The 22,964-nt window shown below is 61.9% G+C and overlaps 1 protein-coding gene across 5 annotated transcripts in view; it reads right to left on the minus strand.

Moving 5' to 3' along the window:
* The window catches only part of PIEZO1 (piezo type mechanosensitive ion channel component 1 (Er blood group)), a 55,859-nt gene that overhangs the window by 7,787 nt on the left and 25,108 nt on the right, over positions 1-22,964 (minus strand). For all 5 annotated transcript variants that reach the window (XM_061386986.1, XM_061386985.1, XM_061386984.1 and 2 more), the window contains exons 2-29: positions 18,672-18,767; positions 14,077-14,199; positions 13,010-13,067; positions 12,749-12,887; positions 9,879-10,047; positions 9,519-9,732; positions 9,245-9,416; positions 9,048-9,161; positions 8,879-8,969; positions 7,956-8,056; positions 7,424-7,684; positions 6,762-6,873; positions 6,500-6,678; positions 6,246-6,394; positions 5,976-6,158; positions 5,596-5,708; positions 5,341-5,495; positions 5,061-5,237; positions 4,844-4,969; positions 4,568-4,768; positions 3,980-4,184; positions 2,372-2,476; positions 1,640-1,793; positions 1,299-1,542; positions 1,094-1,190; positions 832-1,003; positions 421-510; positions 256-350 (exon numbers count right to left, since the gene is read on the minus strand). In XM_061386986.1, the coding sequence (XP_061242970.1) occupies positions 256-350; positions 421-510; positions 832-1,003; positions 1,094-1,190; positions 1,299-1,542; positions 1,640-1,793; positions 2,372-2,476; positions 3,980-4,184; positions 4,568-4,768; positions 4,844-4,969; positions 5,061-5,237; positions 5,341-5,495; positions 5,596-5,708; positions 5,976-6,158; positions 6,246-6,394; positions 6,500-6,678; positions 6,762-6,873; positions 7,424-7,684; positions 7,956-8,056; positions 8,879-8,969; positions 9,048-9,161; positions 9,245-9,416; positions 9,519-9,732; positions 9,879-10,047; positions 12,749-12,887; positions 13,010-13,067; positions 14,077-14,199; positions 18,672-18,767 (4,095 nt within the window). The remainder of the gene's footprint in view (positions 1-255; positions 351-420; positions 511-831; positions 1,004-1,093; positions 1,191-1,298; positions 1,543-1,639; positions 1,794-2,371; positions 2,477-3,979; positions 4,185-4,567; positions 4,769-4,843; positions 4,970-5,060; positions 5,238-5,340; positions 5,496-5,595; positions 5,709-5,975; positions 6,159-6,245; positions 6,395-6,499; positions 6,679-6,761; positions 6,874-7,423; positions 7,685-7,955; positions 8,057-8,878; positions 8,970-9,047; positions 9,162-9,244; positions 9,417-9,518; positions 9,733-9,878; positions 10,048-12,748; positions 12,888-13,009; positions 13,068-14,076; positions 14,200-18,671; positions 18,768-22,964) is intronic.

A 22,964-nucleotide genomic window follows, 5' to 3' on the forward strand; every position in this document is an offset into this window, starting at 1 on the left:
GGCGGCCCCTCAGCAGACACAGACTCAGAGCCCCTGGGCAATGAAGGGGCTACATGAAGTGCCACGGTGGGTGGAGGACAGCCCACAAGTGCAGACGGATAGTCATGGTCCGGCCATGTGGCCTGCAGGGACAGAGTGACCACACAGCACAGGGTGGATGGGCCAGAAGCCCCGTGGGACATCACACAGCATGGACATGGCTCCAGCGGGCGTGGAAACATGGGATGTGGGCGCCGAGGCTCTGTCCACACTCACCTGGCTCTTGGCCAGGGTCCGGGGAGCCCTGAAGGCAGCCTCGGTTGGCCCGGCCCTGCCTGTGCTTCTCTTGCTTGGCCCGGATCCGCTCCATCCTGCAGAAGGGGAGGTGGCTCAGCATTGGGCAAGTCAGGAAAGCCCTGGCCTTGCCCACATGGCACCTACTGTCTTTTCAGCTGGGCCAGCGACTTCTCCTCCGCTCTGCGGTGGAGCTCGATGGTCTTGAGATTGGCAGCATTGTAGAGGGCAAAGCCCCTGTAGGGCAGCAAAGCTGCGTATTAGCTACGGCCTGGCCCAGGGGGCTCAGGTCCTAGCTGCCCACACCCCTCCTTGTCCTGCTGTGGGGAGAGGGAAACCCTCCTAGAACCTCCAGTATCACAGGGAGGGAGGGAACAGGAGCAGCCAAAGCGCAGGGCTGGGGAGGAAGGCCTCCCAGTGGGGACGCAACCTCAGTCCAGCCAACAACCAAGAGGGGGGCGAGACCGCGCCTCGCCAAGGTCCTGAGAAGGTCCCAGGGGGTCTGTCTCCTTGGTTCTCCCTCTAGGTGACAAGTCAAGTCACAGAGGGGCAGCACACCTGGAGGCCTGCAGGGCGGTGGCGCGGAGCTCGGCCTGAACGTGCAGGAAGTAGTAGCTGAGGAACACCCTGCGCTGCAGCAGCAGAAACAGGAAGCAGACACTGTCCCACAGGACGCCCGCCTCCTCCACGGGCAGCAGGCAGTCCTGGTCGCGGCCCAGCATCTCCTTGGCTGCGGACAGATAGGGTCCAGGTCAGGGTCCTGTACGCTGGCTATCCCGGAGCACCCCCGGAGCCCCGGCCGCCTGCTTCGCCCACTCACGGTCATAGTAGCCCTTGACGGTGCATACGAGGCTGAAGAGCTGGATGACCCAGCAGAAGCTGCTCTGCATCTGCTCCACGAAGACGCAGGACAGGAGCTGCGGGTGGAGGAGGGTCAGTCTGGGTGGCAGGGCGGGGCGGAGCCAGGGGGTGGGGCGGGGCCAGGCGAGATGGGGCGGGACGGGGCGGGGCGGGGCCGGGCTCACAGACAGCATGTTCTTGGAGACGATGACAGTGACATTGTAAAGGATGAGGCAGTCCCACAGCACGAGGCGGGCACGCGTGTCCTTCTGCTGCAGGCTGGTGCCGAAGAGCAGCAAGTAGAAGCAGGCCAGTAGGTAGCCCAGCCCAAAGACGCTGATGCGCGTGGCCCCCGTGATGAACACCACCACCAGCACCAGCCAGAAGAAGTAGCGGAAGACAGCCACCTTTAGCATGTCGAGGTAGGACCTGCCGAGTGGATGTCACCATGGACCCAGGTCACCACCACTTCCCCAGCAGCCCAGGACCACGGCCCCAGGAGTCCCACAGCCTCTAAGACCCCCACCTGCAGTGGATGAAGTTGGGCACGGGGTTGGGCTCCCCCCGCAGAGGCTCCAGGCGGTCAGTATTGACGCCAGCCATGTGCCGCCACTCCTCCATGTGCTCGGCCGAGAACACCTGCCACTGCTGGGAGGCGCAGAGCAGCAGCAGGAAGTCACCTGTGGGCAAATGGGAGGCCACTGTCACGCCCTGGAAGTGCAGTCCACTTCCTGCCAGCTCGGCCCTTATCCTGGGGTGATGGGGTGTGTGGGCAGCTGGGCAGAAACGCCCATGTGTATTTACGCCAGCATCTACACACCGTGTGGATGTGCACACGGGTGTCAGAGAACATACCTGTGTGCATTTTCTGTGTGTACATGTAGATCTACATACACACACACACACATCAGGAAATAGGCCAATGCGAGCCTAACTGTATGCCATGTGGCATCAGTCTCCACACCCGTGTCCGCCCATGTCCACTCCTGCATGCACACCTGTGCCCACACCAGTGAGCAGACATGTGTCTGTGTGGTGGACTGTGTACATGGGAGATGGGCCTGTGGGACGGGGTACATTCATGGAACACAGACCCCACAGGGATGGCAGGACTGGACTGCCTGGTGAGGCCTGGACAATGGGCCCCTTGCTGGCTGGAGAGGAGGGTTGGTGCCCACCCGCTGACCATCCCATGGGCATCTGCAAGGTCTCAGCATGGCTGGCAGTGGCACGTGTGTGTGAGGGGCTGGGGACTCACTGATAAGGTTGGTGGCATTGGGGGTGCTGAAGAAATCAGGCAGGTATAGCCACTTGATGAGCGCGGAGTTCATGGGGACGGCCCGGCTCCAGCGCCATGGGTAGTCTGTAGGCAGAGGGTGTGGTCACCCACTGTCCCAACCCACCTCCAACCCCAGTAACCCCAGGAGTCGCACATACACACCCTCTTGCACACAGGCCCAGGGAGCCCAGTTCTCACAGACATGCGCTCCAGACGCCCTGGGTGGGCAGGGGGATGTGGGTGGGGCACAGGGGTTGAGGGGGGTGGGGCCGGAGCCCTGTGTGTGGGCCACAGCCCAGATAGACCCAAATGAGGCTTCACTGCACACCTGTCAGAATCGCTAAAACAGTGTGGACGCCCAGTAATGGAGCAGAGGGGAACTGGCAGGACTACCGGGGGTGATCACCCCAGAGAAACAGAAACCACGGCCCCACAGACACCTGCACACTGGTGAACAAGCAGACCTCTGCAGCACCTCATCCCCGACATCTCCTGCACCTCTTCTGGTTCTTAACTTGGGTCGCTGTGCCAGGTCGAGTCAGAGGCTGACGCTTCACAACTACGTGAAGCATGTTTACAAGCTCTGTTGTGCTTCTGCTGCTCTCTGTCAAAACTCACAGACTGTCAACCAAAAGCGGCATTTCCCGGGCCAGGGATCTGCCTTCCACAGACACTGAGGGAGGAAGGGCCTGCCTGGGGGCTCCAGGCACCGCCGAGACGCTCCGAATGTGAAAGGGAGCACAGGACATTACAAGGTGTCCAGAGAAACCCCTGTACCTGCAGACCACAGGAAACAGCAGGAGGGGGAGAAACCCCAACTCCTCTCACAGAGAGGACAACTAACGAGTGCGCCAGGAGTAATGGAAGTCGGAACCGATGTGCACCGCACGCAGGCCTGCCCGCAGCAGGGCGTCTGCAGGTGTGGATGTGCACACACAAGACCGAGAGCCAGCCCCTCAGCACGCAGGGCTGATGGCCGCTCACTCCCCCAGCTGTGGGCCGTTCCTGCCCACGTGTTCACCAGCCTCTAAGCCTGGGGCATAGCCCACAATTCCAAGATCAGGGCTTTCTGCCAGCCCGTGGCCTGACCCCGGAAAGGTCACAACAGAAAGGTGACGGAAGGAGATGGCCAAGCGCTCCTGTCAGGTCCTGCTCAGAGCCAGCAGCCACCAGGGACACGGCCTTGAGGATGCGGCCACTGAGCTTGGATGGCACACCAGACCAAGGTGTCGTCCAGGGATGGGCGGCCGAGCATGGTCACCACCCTGCACACAGAGGCCTCCACCCTGGGCATACTGGACGTGGACTCTAGACAGCCCCCACTAGCCAAGAGGAGCGCACGCCCAGACTATTTTTCAAACTCTCAACCTCTCTGATCATTTGAAACTTTTCAAAATAAAATTCTTGGCAAAAAGTAAACAACGGATTCAGGGAGACCAGTGAATGAGGGGCCAGCACTGCCCGCTAGAGCTGGCACAGCTGCGGCCCACAGAGCCCACGGAGGGGGAGGGGGTGCAGGTGGGAGGGGCCTGACGCCCCACCAGTGGCCAAGGCACCCAGCGTGTGCCCAGCCAGCGGCCCACTCACCAATGCACAGGGCGGGGGGAACACCCAGGCACAGCAGGTACTGGTACAGCAGGAAGAGCGCCAGGAACAGGCAGTAATTGGGCCAGAGGCGGGCGATGGCCTCCCGGCGTCGGCGGGTAAGGATGGCCACCAGCCAGCAGCCGTGCAGGATGACCATGAAGTTCATGCGCTGCCCGATCACGTTCACGGCCGCCAGGAAGCAGACCTAGGGGTGGCAGAGAGGAAAGGGGTGGCCAGGGTGAGGACAGTGAGCTGGCGGTGGGGGTGGGGAGTCCTCCTGACTCTGCCTCTGGGTGGCCTTGGGGGGCAGAGGGTGTTGTGCCCAGGATGGGGGCAGCGGCCCAGACCACTCTCCTGGATGAGAAGAGAGGCTAAACACGTCTCCATGCTGGGGGAATCAAGGTGGGGGTCCCACAACAGAGTTGAGCCCAAGCCCAAGCCCACCTCCAGCTGGGGCACCTGGCCCCCTTGGTCTGCACCCCCCATCCCCTCTAGCCTTTGCTCAGCAAAGGCCCCACAGAGGGTGGCAAGGACCCCTGCGGCTGAGCCCAACCCCATGGAAGGGGCAAGAGTTGACCCCCGCCTCACCTCCAGCCCAAATTTGTAGAAGAAGAAGTTCACGTAGTACTTGAGGCAGCTGGGCAGGTCGCGGTCCAGCCGCTGGCGGGTGCCCTCGGCGCAGACAGCCTGGGCAGGCAGCGGGGCCAGCTGGTGCCGGCGGCGGTGGTAGTCCTGGCTCCGGTACACCATGGCCTCAAACACCAGCAGCAGCAGGATCTGCAGGTGGTTCTGAGGGGCAAGGGCAGTCAGGCCCCACCTGCCCCACAGCGCCCCCTACCCGGCCCACCTGCCTGCTGCACTCACCTGGATGTAGCCCAGGTTGGGGAAGCCCTTCCGCACCCCAAACCAGTTGGCAGGGTCAACAGGCCCGCGATACAGCAAGGACTGGCGGATCTCCGTCTTCTGCAGGTTCGTACTGTTGGGGAAGGGCTGGGAGAGGAGCGGCGGGCACTGCATGCTGACCCCAGGGATGGACCCCCACCCAGGCCCTCTGTGCCCGCCCTTCCACTGTGACATGTACCTCCGTGCAGTTGCTGGCGTACTCGTGGGGGTTGACCACCTTGAGCTGGTACAGCATCTTGCACACGATGATGATGCAGGTCCACACAGTGGCCAGGCATGAGGCCATGGGCCGGAAGCGTGGGTAGGGCAGGGCAAAGGCCCAGAGCACGACCAGCAGGAAGTTCAGCACCGACACCTATGGGTGGCGGCGGCCGGATCAGTGCCCTCCCCACAGGCCCCTTGCCCCCCTAACAGCACCCAGGGGGCCCAGGCGGGTATGCGAGAATGTCCACACTCACCTCCTTCAGGGCCACCCACACGGTGTACAGGGCCACCAGCTTGAAGACGTGCAGCTCCAGCAGGCGCCGTACCAGCACCTGCACGCGGGTGATGACGTCCGAGAAGCCGGTGGCCAGGTCCAGCAGCCGCTCAGCCACCAGGCCCCACTTGCTGGCTGGGGGGGCGTTGGGGGGACAGTGAGGAGGAGGGGCCTGGGCCATCCTGTCCCATGCAGATGGGGCTCCGGGGCTCAAGTCTGGGCACCTTGAACTTACCCTCTGGGACCTGTGTGACCTGGTGGGGGCTGGCCGTGCCCAGCCCCTCGTCCCTGGGTACCTCCTCCTCTTCCTCCTGCTGCAGCAGGGGGGTCCGGCTCACCGCGTCCCGCCTAGGACAGGGCCCCGGAGTGTCCTTCCCACCCGCGCTCCTCAGGCGGCCCTGCAGCCCCTTCCTCTCCTGCCTCCCCCTCCCCAGCTCTGGGACCCTGGCTGTGGGTGCTGCAGCCACCAGGTGGGAGCATGGGGCCTGCTGATCTCCTGACCCCTGTGACCCCATTGGGGCACTGAAGGCTATGGCTGAGGCCCTACCCCCATTCCAGGTCTCCTGCCCAATACCACCAGCCTCTGCAGACCCCAGCCCCAGGGGCCAGGCCTACCCGGGAACCCAGCGTGGGGTGCAGGCACCAGGTAGGGGCCGGTGCTCGGGGTCGGTGAGCTGCATGAAGGGCCGGTGGAAGTAGTGCAGCTGCAGAATGCAGGCAAGCAGGAAGAAGCCGGGGACCAGGATGCTGGAGAAGAGCTCGGACACGCTGAACTGCTCCAGGCCCAAGTCCCCCAGCCTGGGTCGGGGGGCGGGGTAGGGGTCAGCATGGTTGCATGGCCCCTATGGTGGCATCCCACCGCCCCCAGCCCCATCCCAGACTCACTGCTCATCGGTGAGGCCCGTCAGGTTGCGCCAGTAGGCCGGGAAGTCCTGGAACTGGAAGGTGTAGACGGCCACCAACACCAGCATGGTGTAGGCCACCACCAGCCACCAGAATGCCTTGAGCAGCTTCCGCCACAGGCTGTAGTAGACCTGCCGGCCAACGGGCGCAGTGAAGCCGGCTGTGAGGCCCAACCGCCTGACTCCGTGCCCCTCTGTGCCCCCACCTCCACCTCTCTGTGCCCCGTGCCCCCACACCTGGAAGAGGATGAGACAGAGCAGGAAGAGCAACATGTAGACGATCTTGTAGACCACCAGGCGGCCAGCAAAGCTGACCACGATGAACATGCCTGCGCACACGTAGATCCAGTACTTGGCGTAGATGCCCCTGACCAGCTCCCCCAGGCTCCGCAGCAGCATCTGCGTCCGCGTGGGCTCTGCAGCGGGTGGGGCACGGCATCAGGACCAGGCAGGTGGGAAGGAGCTGCCCCCCAGTCACCCAGCCCTCCCGCCCGCTCACCCGTGGCGGCCACGGTGACCTCCGTCAGCGCCACAGGGGCCCGTGCCCTCCTCAGCAGCTTCTCCTTCACAAACTGGCGCAGCAGGAGCCAGAAGGTCAGGGTGCACAGCAGCTGGGGAGACGGGGGTGGCATCACTGAGGGGCCCAGGCAGGGGAGCCAGAGGCGAGACTAGAGCAGGAAGGTGTCCCCCAACCTGCCATCCTCCTCGCAGGCACGAGTTCACAAACGCGCACACACTCCCACACAGTGGCTCCTACTCACACATGATCTTGTGTGCACACAGACCCACAGGTGAACACGGGCTCACATGTGTTTGCATGCTTGCATGCCCGTGGACTCACATGGTGAGGTGTAACCCACACCCCCCCACATGGCCACCGGTGGCATGGATGCCCAGGTGCAGTGACCTGTCTCACAAGGGGCACCATGAGGGCACAGAAACTCACTGGGACCTGGGACCACATGCAGTGCTCACAGAGCCTGTCTCAGGCAGATAGGATGGTGCCCCCAGCAACGTGAGGTTGTCACACATTCACTCGACAAACACCGATTGAGCAACTATGCTGGGCTTGGCCAGGGGTCCAGGTGACACCCAGACACAGGCCCTGGGCTGTAGCACGCCCACCACACTGGGAGCCGGGGGAGGGCTGGGCGGACTCACCATGGCACCCAGGTCCAGGCAGGGGTAGCGGGTGTGCTCCAGCCCCAGCTGGCGCAGGCTGACGGGGCCCAGGGCGGTGGGCAGCTCGGGCCGCAGGTCCATGGCCCACACGTAACGCAGGCAGCAGAGTGCCAGCCCATAGAGCAGGATGAAGGGCGAGCAGAGCATGGCCAGCTGGTGGCGGCTGCGTACCGTCCAGATGAGGCAGGCCCAGAGCAGCAGCACGAAGGTCAGCCAGCTGTGGTAGGTGATGCTCCACACCTGCGGGCCGGGCGGGGCAGGGCTGCACGCACACTCCCCAGGCCAACAGGAAAGCAAACCCGCCCTGCTGGCCCACCCACACACCCACCGCACAAACGTGCACACACAACCACGCAGCTGCTGGCTGGCCTGGACGGCTTGTGGCCCAGCAGGCAGGCCACAGTCCCACCCACTTCTGGCGACAAGGCACCAGGCCACCATCCTCTCCTGGAATGCCGTGAGAGCCCGTGGGAAGGCCCAGCCCTCGGCTGGTCCGGGCCAATGCCCTTACCATCATGGCGATGAGGGCACACACGTAGCTCTGGTCCATGATGAGGTGGCCCAGGCCGTGCAGCGGAGACGTCTCCTTTGGCTCAGCCAGCCGGGGGCATGCTAGGGTGAGGAGGGGTCACAGGTGAAGCAGGATGCCTGCTGGGGAGGCTCCAAAATCAATAGGGCAAAGCCCCTACCCATACCTGACTCAGCCCCCAAGTGCAGACAGTGCTGGAGCTGCAGTCTGGGGCGGGGCCGGGGGGAGCCATGCTTAGCACAGTCTCATAGGGGCTCTGGGGGCAGAAAAGGGTCCAGGTTCCTGTCTGACCCTGTTCCCAATGTGTCGTGGGACCCTGGCCCATTCTCACCCCCCCTCCCAGCTTTGGTTTCCAAGACTCTAGAGGGACAGGGTGGATGAGATGGCCTCAGTCCTTCCAGCTCTGTGAGTGCCCACATCCCCCGAGGCCAGCAACTTCATCCCCTTTGTAAGATGGAAATCGAGGCTTAGGGCAAAAGAAAAGAAAGAAAAAGCACCGAGGAAAAAAGCCCAGACCTGCCCTGGAGACACAGAGCCAGCCCAAGACAAAGCAGTGAATAACTCTGGGACTGAGAAGCAAGCGGACAGGCAAGGGAGATCCCTGCAGGGTCTTGGGTCCGTGAGTAAGTGAGTGAAAGTCGCTCAGTCGTGTCCAACTCTTTTTGACCCCATGGACTATACAGTCCATGGAATTCTCCAGGCCAGAATACTGGAATGGGTAGCCTTTCCCTCCTCCAGGGGATCTTCCCATCCCAGGGATCGAACCCAGGTCTCCCGCATTGCAGGCGGATTCTTTACCACCCAAGCCATGAAGGTCCGTGGGCAGCCCCAAAGAAGAGTGAAGCTAGAGAGGCCGATACGGCAAGGCCGCCAGGGGGCAGCACTGCACGGCTACATATACTTACAGGTTCGCTGCTGGACAGCGCTGTGGCCAGTGAGGTCGTGTATGATGCAGTTGTCCTCGGGGTCTGGTGTTGTGGGAGTAGGCATTGTGTGCTGTAGACAAGCCAAGCCCATGAGCCAAGCCCGTAGGCAGAGGGGTGCCAGCCCCACCTCTCAGTCCCGACTGCTCACCTGGGCAGCCCCTTCCTCCTTGATGGCCACAACTCTGGCCTGACCCTGGGGCCACTGGTCCACCTCGGTCAACTCCACCTCCCGTGTGTCATCGTTCCCGGCCGCCTCCTTCCTCTGTGGAGACCAGAGGTGAGGATCAGCCCCCTTGCCCTGGCCCAAGGGGGTAGGGGACGCAGGGCGCTGGCCTGGGTGCTCACCTGGTCCACAGGCTGGTGGGCATGGAGCTTCAAGAGCGAGGTCACCGTGTAGCAGAGCAGCAGCAGGATGCCGGGGCTCACGTACACGGGCCAGTCGTGGTTAGCATTGATGACCAGCACGTTGGGGCTGGAGCAGTTGGTGGGGGCCAAAAAGTCCTTGAGACCAAACACCCTGCCCAGAGAAGGCATGTTGGTGACTGCGGCGAGGGGGTCATGGGTGCCGGGTGGGCAGGGCTGGGGCGAGGGCAGGGCGGTGCCTGGGGCGAGCCCTCACCTGGCCCAGATGCCAGCAGGTGGGAGAGTGGCCTGGGCGAGAGGTGTCTGGTAGCAATAGAGGCAGATGAGATGGCCGGTGCCAACGCAGCTCACCATGACACAGAGTGTGTTGAAGCCCAACAGGCTGATGGGGAAGTGACAGGCCCACCAAGTGCCAATGGCCAGGAAGAGCAGGAAGTAGACACTGGAGAAGGCTGAGGGGTGGGCAATGCCTGCGGGCCAGGCAGGGGCACACAGGGTCACTCCTGGCTGGGGTGGTGTGACCACCGTCTCCCTGGTCAGTGGGGAGCTTGGCTGCTGAGACCCCTCCCAGCGTGATGGTCAGAGGTGGGGTCCCAGCCCCCTGCCCAGTGAGTACCTGCCAGTGCGAGCAGCATGATGGCCAGAGTCCGCCCAGCTGCCACGAGCAGCCAGTGAGCTGTGATCCGGAACCGGGCGGCCAGCCGAGATCTCCGCGTGGGGGACAGTTCAGGGGCTTCCCGCAGCTCCCCCAGTGAGCCAGTGTCCAGTTCCTCACTGTCATCGTCCTGCCAAGGTCATGGGAAGAGCAGAGGTCAGGCACATGGTGGGGGAGGGGGAGGAGGGAGGAGGGAGTAGAGAGCGGGAGGGGGAAAGAAGGAAGGGGGGAGGAGGGGGCAGGGAGGGAGAGGGAGGTGGGGGCAGGGAGGGAGAGGGAGGAGGGAAAGGGAGGAGGAGGGAGGGAGAGGGAGGAGGGAGGAGCCCACCCCTGTGGCCATCTCCCTGGCCCCCCTTCACACCCACTGCTGGCCCTCTGAGGTCACAGGGCCACTAGCCTGTGTGCACCAGTGCTGCCCTCCATGCCTGGTCTGCCCACCACCTTCCCATGGCCTCGCAGCCCTGGAGGCCTTCCTGGAGGTGGCCCACTGCAGCAGTGACACCTTCCTGCCAAGGCCTGGCACTCAGATGACCCAGGTGCCCCTCAGGTGTGTCTTCTTTATCTCCCACCTGCTCCAGGGGCCCTGAGGACAGGGCAGCCCACAGGCTCATGCATCTGTGCCCCAGGCCCCTGGCCTGAGAGCGTCCCAGTGGGTGTCCCCAGTGGACGCATGCCAGGACCACAGGTGCTCCTTATTCTATGGTCATAGAGCAGCTCCACACCCTACTCCTGGCCCACAGCACCTTCCTTATAAGAACGGCAATGGAGGCTTGGGGGTGGGGGGACTCAGGTCACACTGTCAGGGGAGACTGCGCCAGGGGACAGCCTGCTCTCATTCTGCTGCCCATGGGGCGTCTGGAGAGTGAGGTGGGCCTCCTGGGTGTCCCTGGCCAGCCCTACTGGCCTCACCTGTCCGCAGGCACGGAGACCCACCAGGGTCTGTCTCCTTGGCCCTGCCTCAAGGTTTCCCAGAACAGACTGTTTCGTGGAATTGGGGAGCTGGAGGGAGGCAGAAAGAACAGCCTCTGTGTCGGAAGCCCAGGCCCTGGGTCTCCACCTGAGATGTGGGCGCTGGCCTGTGCCTCACCTGTCCTGGCCAAGGCAGCCCTCGGTGTCCAGGCTGAGAGCGTGGGGGAGCCAGGAGCCCTGGTCACACCCCAGCTCCACATCTCCCAACTGGGCAGCCTCGGCAAGCCCCCTAACCTCTCTGAATCTGTCTTCTGCCTGTCAAATGTAGGTGGGGAGCTGGGCAGGCCCCAGGGAGTGCTGCTGGGCCATATCTGTTAGTGTGGAGGGGACAGGGCAGGGCAGGAGGCCCAGCCTTGGGGTCAGAGTGGTACCCAGGGACATACCCCTCGTTATGTCCGGGAATGGGAGTGGGGGGTCAGCCCTAGAAGGCACAGCAGCCAGGCCTGAGCTCACTCCACCCACAGCCTGGCCCCAGCTCTGGGAAAGCTGCCGTGGAAAATGAGCGCTTCTGGGTGTGGGAAGAACAGAAGCAGCTGCTGGGCGAAAGGACAGGTGCTGGGGGCCGCTAGCAGCATCCAGCCTGCCTTGGCCAGTCCCCCAGGCCGCACCCCTCACTGCAGCCCGTCTGAAATGCAGGGCAGGCATGGATACACGTGTGCCAAGTTGGGATGGGTGCATGTATGCAGACGCATGTACTATGGCCCTGCCAGGTGGGGTCGTCCGCAAGGGGTGCTGTGCCTGCTTCTGGCTCAGACCTTAAATGCTGGGTGCCTGTGATGCCTTGCTCTGAGGTCCGAGGGGCGATGGGCAGGGTGGAGTGGGGGGCTGGCATGGGGAACCAGCTAGCTCCTTCCCGTCAGAGCTGTTCCTGGAAGCCCTGGCTCTGCTAACGAGGAAACCAGAGGCTGCCCTGTGCCTGCCAGTGCCACACGCCATAGGGATGGAGGGAGCCAGCCAGTCAAGGGGCTGCCCCAGCCCCGACTCGACCCCTACAAGTACCTGGAAGAGCTGCTTGATCTCCAGGCCCCATGTCCTCTGTGAAATGGGGGTGCCAGCCTTGCCCCCCAGGACTCAGGGGATGGGCAGTCAGTTGCAGGCTGAGCCCCACCCCAGTCCGTGACAGGAAGGGCCCCCTCTCTGGGGACTGAGGCCCTCATTTCCACTAGCATCAGCAGCCTGACCAGAGGACACTGGGGCTAAGGGTGTGAGCCTGTGTCCCCCACCGCCTCCTGGGCAGGGACCCTCCCTGGATATCACAGACCTGACCCAGCCCTGGAAACCAGGTCCTATTGACAGAGGCCGAGGCCGAGTGTAGGACCCAAACGGGGCTCAAGACTACAGCCCTCATGCAGGGACAGGAGAGCTGAACCTTTAACCAGAGGACCCAGAGGAAAGACCCAGGGTGGGACTCTGATGCAGGGCCCTGCTCTAGGCCTCCTGCCGACACAGCCTCTGCCTTGTCCACAAGCCCATCGATGCCCTTGCTGTGGGTGGTGATCCTCAAACATCCATCTGTCTGTCCATCCGTCAGTCCCCAGGTGCTCCTTGACGGCCACACACACGGCCTCCCAGCACCACTGATTCCCTGTGGCCTGCATCCCTGAAGACCCTCCTCAGGAGCAGCTCTTGGGGCAGATGCTGCCTGTAGCCCCCGCACGTTCTGGGACCGTGCGCTGCGATGCCAGTGCCCCGCGGGACACACACTTGACCTCTCCGCTGCTGTCACGTCTCTCCACGGTGGGCACATACAGGCTTTTACAACTAAAATGTCCACGTTTGTTTAAGAAAAGAAAAGAAAGAAAGAAAGAGGACATACAACAGTCCTCAAACGGCTGGGACCTGGGGTGCCCCATAGCCCTCACCGGCTCCTGGATGTGCTGGCTGTGCCGGGCTGTCCTCGTGAGGCGCCTGCAGACCCCAAGGCACAGGGAGGAGACTACTAGGATGCCCAGGTCAGGGGCCACCAGGCGGATGGCATTGGGAATGTCCTTCAGGTCCAGCCTGTAGAGGGCAGGGAGAGCCCATGGTGGGCTTAGTGGGGCTGGGGCCAGTGGGGGCACCCCAGGAGCTGGAGGCCCCCACCTCAGGCCCAGGAAACCCTGAGGGAGACTGAGGACTCTCACCTCGTGACCCCAGTGAGCCGGGAGATGGCGTCCCAGGTGATGGCATCCCCGGTGCTGCCTGCAGAGAGAGGCGGGGGAACCAGGTCAGGCAGGTGGGCGCCAAGAAACCCTCTCGTTGCCAAGAGGCCCTCAGAAGCCCTTAAGCCACAGGCCCCCAGGTTTCCAGGGATGCTCAAGAATGCTGCTTATGCTGGTGGGGAAACAGGCCAAGCCAGGGAAAGTCTGGTAGGTCAGAGGCGTATTAGTTCTGCCTGGTGGAATGGGGCTCACAGCCCAGCTGGGCGCTGTGTGGCCGTGGCAGGGCTCTCAGGTCTGTTGGCCAAGGCTGACTGCTCCTTGGGAGCCAGAGGGGGCACACATGGGAAACCTGGTCTCAGAGCCACCAGGACCAGAGAGCCCTCAAGGCACCTGACTTCCAGTGTCTAAGCTGCAGGAGACACACGATCTTCACAGAATGAAAATGGGAAGCCAGGTGGGACATCCTGCCCTCCACAATCCAGGCGGGACATGGAGGTGGGAAACCCCTCCTCCGAGCAGTGGGGATGGGACCCCAGGGCTCCGTCATCTGCACACTGGGGTGCTGGAGTCAGTGGAGGTGGGAGGGCTGGGTGCCAGCTGGAGATTCTGTCCACAGGTTGAAAGGGTGCAGGATGGTGGGCAGGCAGCTCACCTGGTCTGCTGGCACCCCTGTCCCCCCAGCCTAGTCTCTATGCCTCCAAAGGCTCAGGAGGAAGATGTGAGCAGGTGGGGCCTGAGAAGACCAGGGCTGTCCAGTGAGCCAGACGCCAGGCTCAGTTTGGTGTTGCTGATGTTCAGCCCAGCCCCATGGCCACCTGTTACTGGGGCAGTTAACCTGGGCCCATTTGCACTGGATATAAATAGTGGATAGACACTCAGAGGTAGACAAAGCCTGGGTGAGGCAGGGTGGCCCCTGAGGCTGGCTGACCTTGCTGAAGAGTGTGAGGCTCCCCAACCCTGCCCAGGCCCTCTGGTAGCTCAGGGAGACCATTGGCTCTCCCCCAGGCCTGCTGCCCTCAAGCATCCCCCCAGGCCCCCTGGTGACTCACAGTTTGGCTCCAGAAGCTGGTCCAGGCGGGGCACAGTATGCAGGCATATCTGGAAGGTGATGTGGGCTGCCAAGAAGAGGAGGCTGAAGCCCAGCAGGGCTCGGAGGAGGCGACCAGTGTGACCTGCAGGCAGAGTGGGCAGAGGTAAGGCCAGCATGCAGCTGAGCCTGTGGGAGTACAGGGAGGCGGAGACCAGTGAAGGCCAGTTAGCCCTGGCTGTCAGCCCTGAGCCAGGCTGTGTCCACCAGCCTAGCATGGACCCAGGGTCTGTCAGCAGAGAACTCAGGCAGCACACCCCTCCTACACCATCCCACTGATCACTCACAGCCGCCCCATGGTCCTGAGCTATTGTGACCTCACTTTACAAAGAAATGGGCACAGAGAGGTGAAGTCACTTGCCCACAGTCATACAACAAGGAATCAGTGGAGCACAGCACACCCAGGCTGCCAGTGCTTGAGTCTCGCCCCCTACTTGGGGCATGGGACATGGGGGGCAGAGCCAGCACCAGGAGGAAAGGTCCCCTCAGGCCGGAGGCCACCTTCAGGTCTGGTCACGTATCCAGCAAACATCTGTGTTGCTACTTGACCCTGGCAGCATGGTACTGCCTCACCCCCAATGTGGGCTGAAAGCATGCACCATGCAGGGAAGACCCTGTCTGACACTCAACCACACGACTTATCAAACCTGCCCACAGAACAAAGCCTCAGATTTCCAGAGGTGACTGTACCCCAGGAATTCACATGATGGATGGGGGACAGATGGAGGGACAGACGGAGGGATGGATGATGGCTGGATGGAGAAGAGGATACACTGGATGGATGAGAGGATGTACCATGGGAATGGATGGGAGATGATAGATGGATGAATGAATAGATTAGAGAAGGGATGGATGGCAGAAGGTCGATGAGAAGACAGAGGATGGGAAGTTGGATAAATGGATGGGCAGCTGTGATTATGGACATATGAATGGATTGGATGTATGAGAAGATGGATGGATGGGTAAATGAGGAATTGATGGAAGGATGGAGAGATGGATGAATGGGAAGAAGGATGGTGGGAAAGATGGGATGGATAGATAGGAGGACAGAGAGGTTAATGGATGGGGATGGATGGATGGATGGATAGAGCAGTGGGTGAATGGATGGAAGGATGGATCAACAGGTGGAGGATGGATATATAAGTGAATGGGTGGGTGGGAGGATGGGTGGATAAATGGAATGATGGATGGAGGATAAGAGGGTAGCAGGATGGCTGACAGCAGTGTTGGGTGAGGCCGGGAGGCAGCTCTAACTTCAGAGGGTGGAGGGCAGTCAGGCTGGTGTGGGGATCCTGAGAGGGTGGGGCGGTGTGTGTGGGTCCTGGGCCACCCACTGCAGTTGCTGGAAGCCCTGCCTGCCTCTCCCCTAGATCTGGGGTCACTTGTTTGGTCTTGTGAGGCCTGCAGGGCACAAGGAGCGTGGTGGAAGGATGGCGCCCTGCCTTGGTGGGCAGGCGACCCCCACCTCTGTTGTGCAGGGGAGGGGTCAGACAGAAGTGTTTCCTTCTGAAGGATCCAGGATGCCGCTCAGGCCAGAATCTCTGGAGAAGCAGGAAATGGGGCTGGGAGGCTGGGGCTTCAGGCGTGGAGGAGAGGGAGCTTGTGGGGGTGCAGAGAGCATTTGACCAGAGTGGGCACTGAGGCTCAAGCCCCAAACCTCCCTGATCTGACCGCTCAGTACTCAAACACTCCAGGACAGCCCCACTCCCATGACCCTGTTCTGGGGCAGCCTGGGACCCCTGTGAGTGTGGTGCCCACCTGGGCCCAGCTCTGGCACCATGGTGAGCTGCTGGTCGACCTCACCCTCCCAACATGAACTGGGTGAAGGGTGCTAAGGGAAGGGGAGTCCCCTACTCATCCGAGGCCCTATCACAGGGAGGATGGTCCAGAGGTGGGGGGCATGGAGGGACAGGGCCAGAGAAGGTCAGAGCCTGAGCTCGAGGCCCTGGGAATCTGCTGTGCCACGCCTGGCACATTGTCCGCCCAAAGGCAGGAGGGCACAGGTCTCGGGAGGACAACAGAGCCTCTCATCCCCTCTTCCAAAGAGCACTGGGTTCTCCTGGGGTGCCGTTCTGTGACGTGAACGAGGTCTGCCCTCCAGACCCTCCCGTCCACGGCCCCCAAGTCAGAGCAGAGCCCAGGGCTCCAGGGAAGTCACCCTCTCCGGACAGCAGTTGCAGGGCCTGGCCCCTCAAGTCCCTGTTAATCAGGTCACAGGAGCTGACCCTCAGGTTTCCCTGAAGCTTCTGCTGCAGCTGTGCTCTGCTGGGGCACGTGGCCCACAGTGCCAGCAAAATGACCGAGGAAATGCTGGAAGGTTCCTGAGGATGCACTGAAATGGACACGTCTCTGGCCAGCACAGGGAGCTGGGGTCAAGCTGACACCCACGTGAGAATAGAGCCAGGAATCAGCACCCACAGGGGACCCGGGCAGCCTCAGACCTTCCACCCAGAGCTGGCGCCAAGGCCCAGCTGCAACACGACTGTGACCCTGTGGCCAGGCACTCAGGCATGGATGGGCCTCACATTTTCCTCTCTCCCACCCGGAAAAACCCAGCAGGCTCTCTGACCCTGAGGGCCTCTGAGGCCAGACAGATGGACAGAGGGAGGTCAGGCAGGCAAGTCTTCCCAGTGCCCTGACCCTTCCCCACCCTGGACTCCTGCCCTGGCTGAGAGCCTGTGCTTCTCCCAGCGCCAATTAGAAGAAAGTGTTCCCCATCACTGCAGGGCATGAAATACAATGGAACAAACAGCTGAGAGCTGAGACCCTGGGAACGGGGTCCACGGAGAGGAGGGGAGGGCCTGGACTGCCTGCAGTCTCCCCAGGTTGGCCCGAGCTGCGGATTGGGGAAGGGCTGGGACAGCCAGCTGTACAGGGTTGTGGCCTGGAGATCCCCGTGGCTCCCAGCCCTACACCTGTGTGGGACCCCTCCCTGAATTCTCCCTGCACTCCAAGGTCAGGGCCCCCCCATACCAGTGCCCATGGGAGCAGAGAGTCTGACCAGACACCACAGGCCGGGGAGGGGGACCTGTGACCCTGTGGGAAGCAGGTTGACACCCCTCCAGGAGGACCCATGCCCCAATCCTGGGACCCTGTGAACTTTCCCTGATGCAACAAAGGGGAACCAGGAGTGCCAAGCAGCTAACCTTAAACAAGGGCTGCTCCTGACCACCCCCACCCAGGGCAGGCCCAGTCTCACTCCAGGGTCCCAACCATGGAGACAGGGCAGGAGGGCCCAATCAGAGTGATGGGGGGTGATGTTCAACTAGCCATTGCCAACCTGGATGATGGGGAAGGAGCGCCGAGCTGAGGAGCTGGAAACAGGCACCAGATTCTCCCCAGATCCCCCAGGAGGGACCAGCCCGGTGACACCTGGGTTTTCACTCCAAGAAGCCCATGCTGGACTCTGACCCCCAGACTGTGAGCAGGGACCTGCAGGTGGCTGCTGGGTGTGAGGTGGTCTCTGCAGCCACAGGACACACCTGAGGCCCTGGGCGGCCAGCCTGCTGCCAGCACCTCCCAGGGGCAGCAGGTGTGGGCCTGGCTCCCTGCAGCGGTCTTGGTGATCCCTGCCAGGCTATTCTTCCATGACCTCTGTCCGGAATGGGATGGGGGTCACACCACTGACAATGTGCTCCCTGGGAACCCTCTTTTAAGCCTGGGCATCTCTCTTCACCCTGGGAAACCTAAGGGCCTCCCTGCCCATGGGGCACAGAGCCATCCACAGCACCTGTCCTTACTGAAAAGCCAGGACAAAAACTGACCCAGAAGCACCCCGAGAGTGGCTGGTGGGACTCCGGCCTGAAGCGGCTCCTCAACCACGCGCCTCGTGCTGTCAGCCTGCAGGTCTGCGTTCCCCTTCACAGGGACCTGTCTGTGTTCCACAGGACAGGGGGCAGGGCGCCCTCCTACTCTGGGATCCTCTCCACTCTCAGCCCCTCTCAGATAAGCCAGTTCTCTGGGCCTCACTGTGCAGACTGCCCTAGGGGCAAAGGCACCCTGACAGGCTTTCCCACACATCTTGTCCGCCTGGTGGACTCAGAGGCCACCCTCCAGGAGCTCAGAACTAGGTGGGGACCGCCGGGCACCCAGTTACCCTGACAACAAGGTGGTCAGAGGAAAGCACTGCCCCACAGAGCACCGAGCACACATGGATGGAGCCTGAGTCCACAGTGGGGCAGGGGCGCTGGTGAGGTGGCTGGACTTAAGGGTTGGCCAGAGCCGCTCAGGGCAGATGGGCTGCAAGGTCAGTGCTGGGACCGGGTAGGAGTCAGGGGAGGGACCTGGCAGGAAGGTGGCCCAGCCCATGGCCGGAGGAACACGGCATCAGACCTGCAATATGAGGTCACAACAGAGATCTGAAACAGCCAAGGGTCCACCATGAAAAACGAACCTAGGACCACTCATCCTTCACCAGTGGCTCTTCAACCACAGAGAACATAACCCATGCCTGGTTCAGCCATGGCCCAACTCTCCCCTGCCCCGGGCATCTGGAGAAAGAGCTCTGAGACCCCTGAATCCACACCCCCACCCCCACCGAGCCCCACCCACCCTTACCTCGGATGCTGTGCCGGGAGGGGCCCGGGAACCAGGGCAGCAGCAGCAGGAACAGCAGGTAGACCAGGGAGAGCGCGTTGACCCGGAACAGGCAGGCTGCGGAGGAGACGGGACAGTCATCAGGGCTGCTCGGCAAGGGAGGACAGCCAGCCCCACACCCCAGCCGCTGCCCCGAGCCTCCTCGCCACAGGTGCGGTGCTTGTCACCCCAGGAGGCTGCCCACCTCCCTCCACATGGGAGAGACCACACTCGGTACAGGACGAGTCACCTGCCCCGGGAGCCCTGTGTCTGACCTACGACAGGCTCTGTTTACACTGAGCAGGGGGCCCTCATGCTGCACATGTAGCAGGACTCGCTCTGCAGAGCTGCCCCCCGCCCCCAGGGCCAACACGGAGGTCATGACAACCTCCCCACTTGTTTTCTCTCCTTTGTAAGACTTTACGTCCCCAGGCAATATACAACATGGCTGACTTTGGGGTCTAGCTCTCTAAATCTCCTCCCTCCTGCCCGACCTCCACTTCCTGGACACCCTGGTGCACCCACTGGGGCCGTGGCCATGTCCCCCATCACGTCTCCCAGGGGAACCACGGCATGACCCCTTCAAGCCATGCATGCATCCACAACTCACTCCCGGAAGCCTCCCCAGCGCCATCCTGACAGAGTGCAGCGGATGCTGGGACTGGGGAGGCTGGGGAAATGCCAAGTGTCCCAGCTTGGGGCTCACCACCCAGAAACCAGCCCTCTCAGCCTTTCGCAGGGGCCTGAGAGGGAGCTGGGCCAGGAAAGCCAGGCTACCAGCCCAGAGGGTACTGGTATCCCTGAAAGCGGCCCCTGGCCTGGAGCCACCTCTGCCCATTCCACTCCTCAATCCACGGCCAGCAAGTGGCCCCAGTGACCTGGCCCTGCCCACCCACCCCCCAACCAGCCCAGGACAGAGTGGACAGATGCGGGTGCCAGTACCCACCACAGACCCAATCTCACCCCTAGACAGTCCAGCGTCTTGGCCCTGTCATCGTGACTGAGCAGAGTGGCACAAGGGTAACCCCCCCTCAGACTGGCCTCCCAGGGGTGCTATCCCACTTCCACTCTCACCCCTCAGGCTCCCAGGTGGGGACCGTGAACCCAGCAATAGCTGGACCTCCGCTTAACAGCCCTCTGGACGTCCTGGGCCAAGACAAACTGACCTGAACCTGGCCACACCATCTCCCCAGAGCAGTCAGCAGGGCCAGATTGGGTGTTCAGTCCCCAAGCCCTCCAACCACCCCAGCATCAAGGTAACCTGGAGAACCATATGGGAAGAGCTGCGACCCTGAACTCTGATCAGCAGTCTTCCTTTCTGGACACCACCATGCTCTCCTGCTCCACGGGGCACCCTGAAATGAAGCTGCCTCCTTCCATGAGGTATACTAGCCATAGCGACCGGCTCAGTCAAAGCCTAAAACTGCTCACACTTACACAGTTGCATAAAAAACAAACAAAAAATCAATCTGATTTGGCCCGAGAAGACCAGGGAAGAGCATTTATGGCAAAGGCTTCTAACGTTCTGTTCTGTTCTCCAGGGCCGCACTTTTACCCTCTGGGCTCTGCCCCCTGCACCCACAGCACCAGCCAGGTGATGTCCACCCATCTGACCAGGTAAATTTCCTCCTAAGGGTGCATCCTGCTGGTCTCTGTACTGAGGTGTTCCTGTTCTGATCCGCCAGGGACAACAGTGCTGGACAAGCACTTGAGCCCCTTTGACAGTGTGCACAGGCCCGTGATAGGGAGGCTAGCTCAGTGCAGCCCTGGGGAGCTCCTGGCTCTGACACCAACCCTGAGCTGGAGGGATGGTGTGGAGAGAGGCAGAGTCAGAGTTTCATGATGAGGGCTGCAGCCTGGAAGACGCAAGGTTCTGGAGGTGGTGGTGCCGGCTGCACGATGCTGAGAATGTAATTAATGTCACCGAACCATCCACTTGAAAATGGTTAAGGAGGGGACTTCTCTGGTGGTCCACTGGTCAAGACTCCACACTCCCAGGGCACAAGGGTTCCATCCCTGCTTGGGGAACTAAGACTCTGCATGCTGCATGGTGCGGTCAAGTAACTAAATCAGTTAAATGGTTAGGATGGTGAACTTCATTTTATGTATATTTTACCAAAATAAAAGAATAAATGGTCCCAGAAATCAGTGAAGGATCTCAGACCAGAACCAGAAGGGCAGGGGCCACCCAAGCCCCCTCCTCTGCCACCAGTGGGGCCACAAGGCATGCGGAGCTGGGCCTCTGCCCCTTCCCCAGCCCAAGCAGAAGGAAAAGACTCTAGAAGCTCCTTCTGCCAAAAGCAGGAAATCAGAGATGAAGGGTCAGAAGGGAGGGCGTGGGAAGACAGGACAGACACAGTCACCCCATGTGGGTGCTGCCGGGCACACTGCCCTACCCTGAGATGGTTGCCAGGCACCAGAGGCCACATAGGGCCTGCCCTGGAAGGGGGGAACAAGGACCCCTCAGTCATTCATTCATTAGACGCAGAGCTGTCGGCCCAACGGGAGTCCTGTCTCCATGAGGATACGGCAGAGAGCTAGAGAAAGAGTGTCCCAGGTGGTGCTAGTGGTGAAGAACCCTCCTGCCAATGCAGGAGATGTAAGAGATGCGGCTTCCACCCTGATCAGAAAGATCCCCTGGAGGAGGGCATGGCAACCCACTCCAGTATTCTTGCCTGGAGAATCCCATGGACAGAGGTACCTGGCCAGTTCATAGGGTCGCAAAGAATCAGACACAACTGAAGTGACTTCACATGCATGCATGCACTGCCAACATAGATGAGGAAACAGAGACCCTGGGGTGTCCAGGAGTGCAGCCCAGCTGCTGGCCCCACAGAGACAGGCTGAGAGATGGCCCCCCGACCAGGAAACTGGCACCACAGGCAGTTGGTGCCCGGACAAGCCCTGGACTTGACCCAGGGGACGTGAGCTGGGAACGTAGCCCAGGGGTTGTGGGCCCACTGGCCTCCAGCCCCAGCAGGGCAGCCCTGGGCCAGGATGAGAGAGGCTGAGGTCACATTCCCAGACCACCTTCCCTTCCTGTTATCAGGGCCTGGGGCGAGAGGCTAGCAGAGCAAGAGTGACAGGGGGCCGGCCTGGACACAGAGACTAGAGGCAAAGTGGCCTCTTGGGGGAAGCCAGGGTGGCTAGCATCAGGTGCGTGGGGGCAAGGGGTTCGGATGGGAGACCGGGACTTTGGCGTAGACTCCTGGCTGCATACCTGCCCTTGGAGTCACTGGTCTAAATGCCAAGGACATGGACTCACTGTGACTCTGCAGGACCAGGAGACTCAGGGCATCTGAGCAGGCTGCCTGGAGGAGGAGGCACAGCTTTTGGTCTTGAAGGCCAACTAAGACTCAGGAGGTTTGGGTCGGCCCCAGCTCCCACAGAGAAGGAAGATGCTCAGCTGGGGAGGCAGTGGGGACATTCTGAGACAGGGGGACAGGCTGCTCTGCCCAGGCAGCTCCCACCTCCCCACGAGAGCTGCCGGTGGCTGGTGACCTCATGGGGGAGATATGCCTTTTCCTGAGCAGGAACAATGGGGTGGGGGAGGGCTGTGCCTGCAGGGCTCTGCCGGCAGGAAAGGCCCTGCAACCCCTCCCCGAATGCTTAACCCTTCAGAGCCTCCCTGCCCCTGTCCTGCAGGTGAGGCAAGTGAGGCCTGCGGGGAGAGACGGAGTCCTGGTCTCGCTGGTGCCTGGCCAGGAAGGGAGGCAGCATGGAGGGTACAGACACCCGGACACTGCGTGCAGAGCTGGACCCCACCGCCTGGCCTGCAGGGAGACGGGGTCCCTTGCTAGGGGCTGGACTCTAGAGACCCCAGGCCTGCACGTGGTGCCATGACACAACCCCGAGTCTGGCTTGCGTGTGCCACCCCACCAGATGGGAGACATGTGGACAGTGAGGCCCCATCCTCTGCTCCCACGCCCAGCCCTGATTTCCCTGCCTGTGAGGTGGGTGGGGGCTGCAGCTCTGCCCGTGCCCCTCGGGGTCCTCATTGTTACCCTCTGAGGGGTCTTTCAGCCCATTTGCAGGGAGGCCTGAGCACCATACCACCTGGCTGGTGGGACCCACACACAGGGTGGCACAGGTGGGTGACCCCAGGGTCAGCAGGGATGGCAGGAGGAGGCTCAGAGGTCATGTCAGACCTGCATCAGCATCCAAGCTGGAAGGACGGAGGAACTGGGAGAGACTCCGGGAGAGCGCAGAGGTCAGGAGTGGGGGACGCACAGCGGCCACCACCATGACTGTCCTGGCACCTCCTCTTCGTAGATA

The sequence above is a fragment of the Bos javanicus genome, chromosome 18 (genome assembly GCF_032452875.1).
Source record: "Bos javanicus breed banteng chromosome 18, ARS-OSU_banteng_1.0, whole genome shotgun sequence".
NCBI classification, from domain to species: Eukaryota; Metazoa; Chordata; class Mammalia; order Artiodactyla; family Bovidae; genus Bos; species Bos javanicus.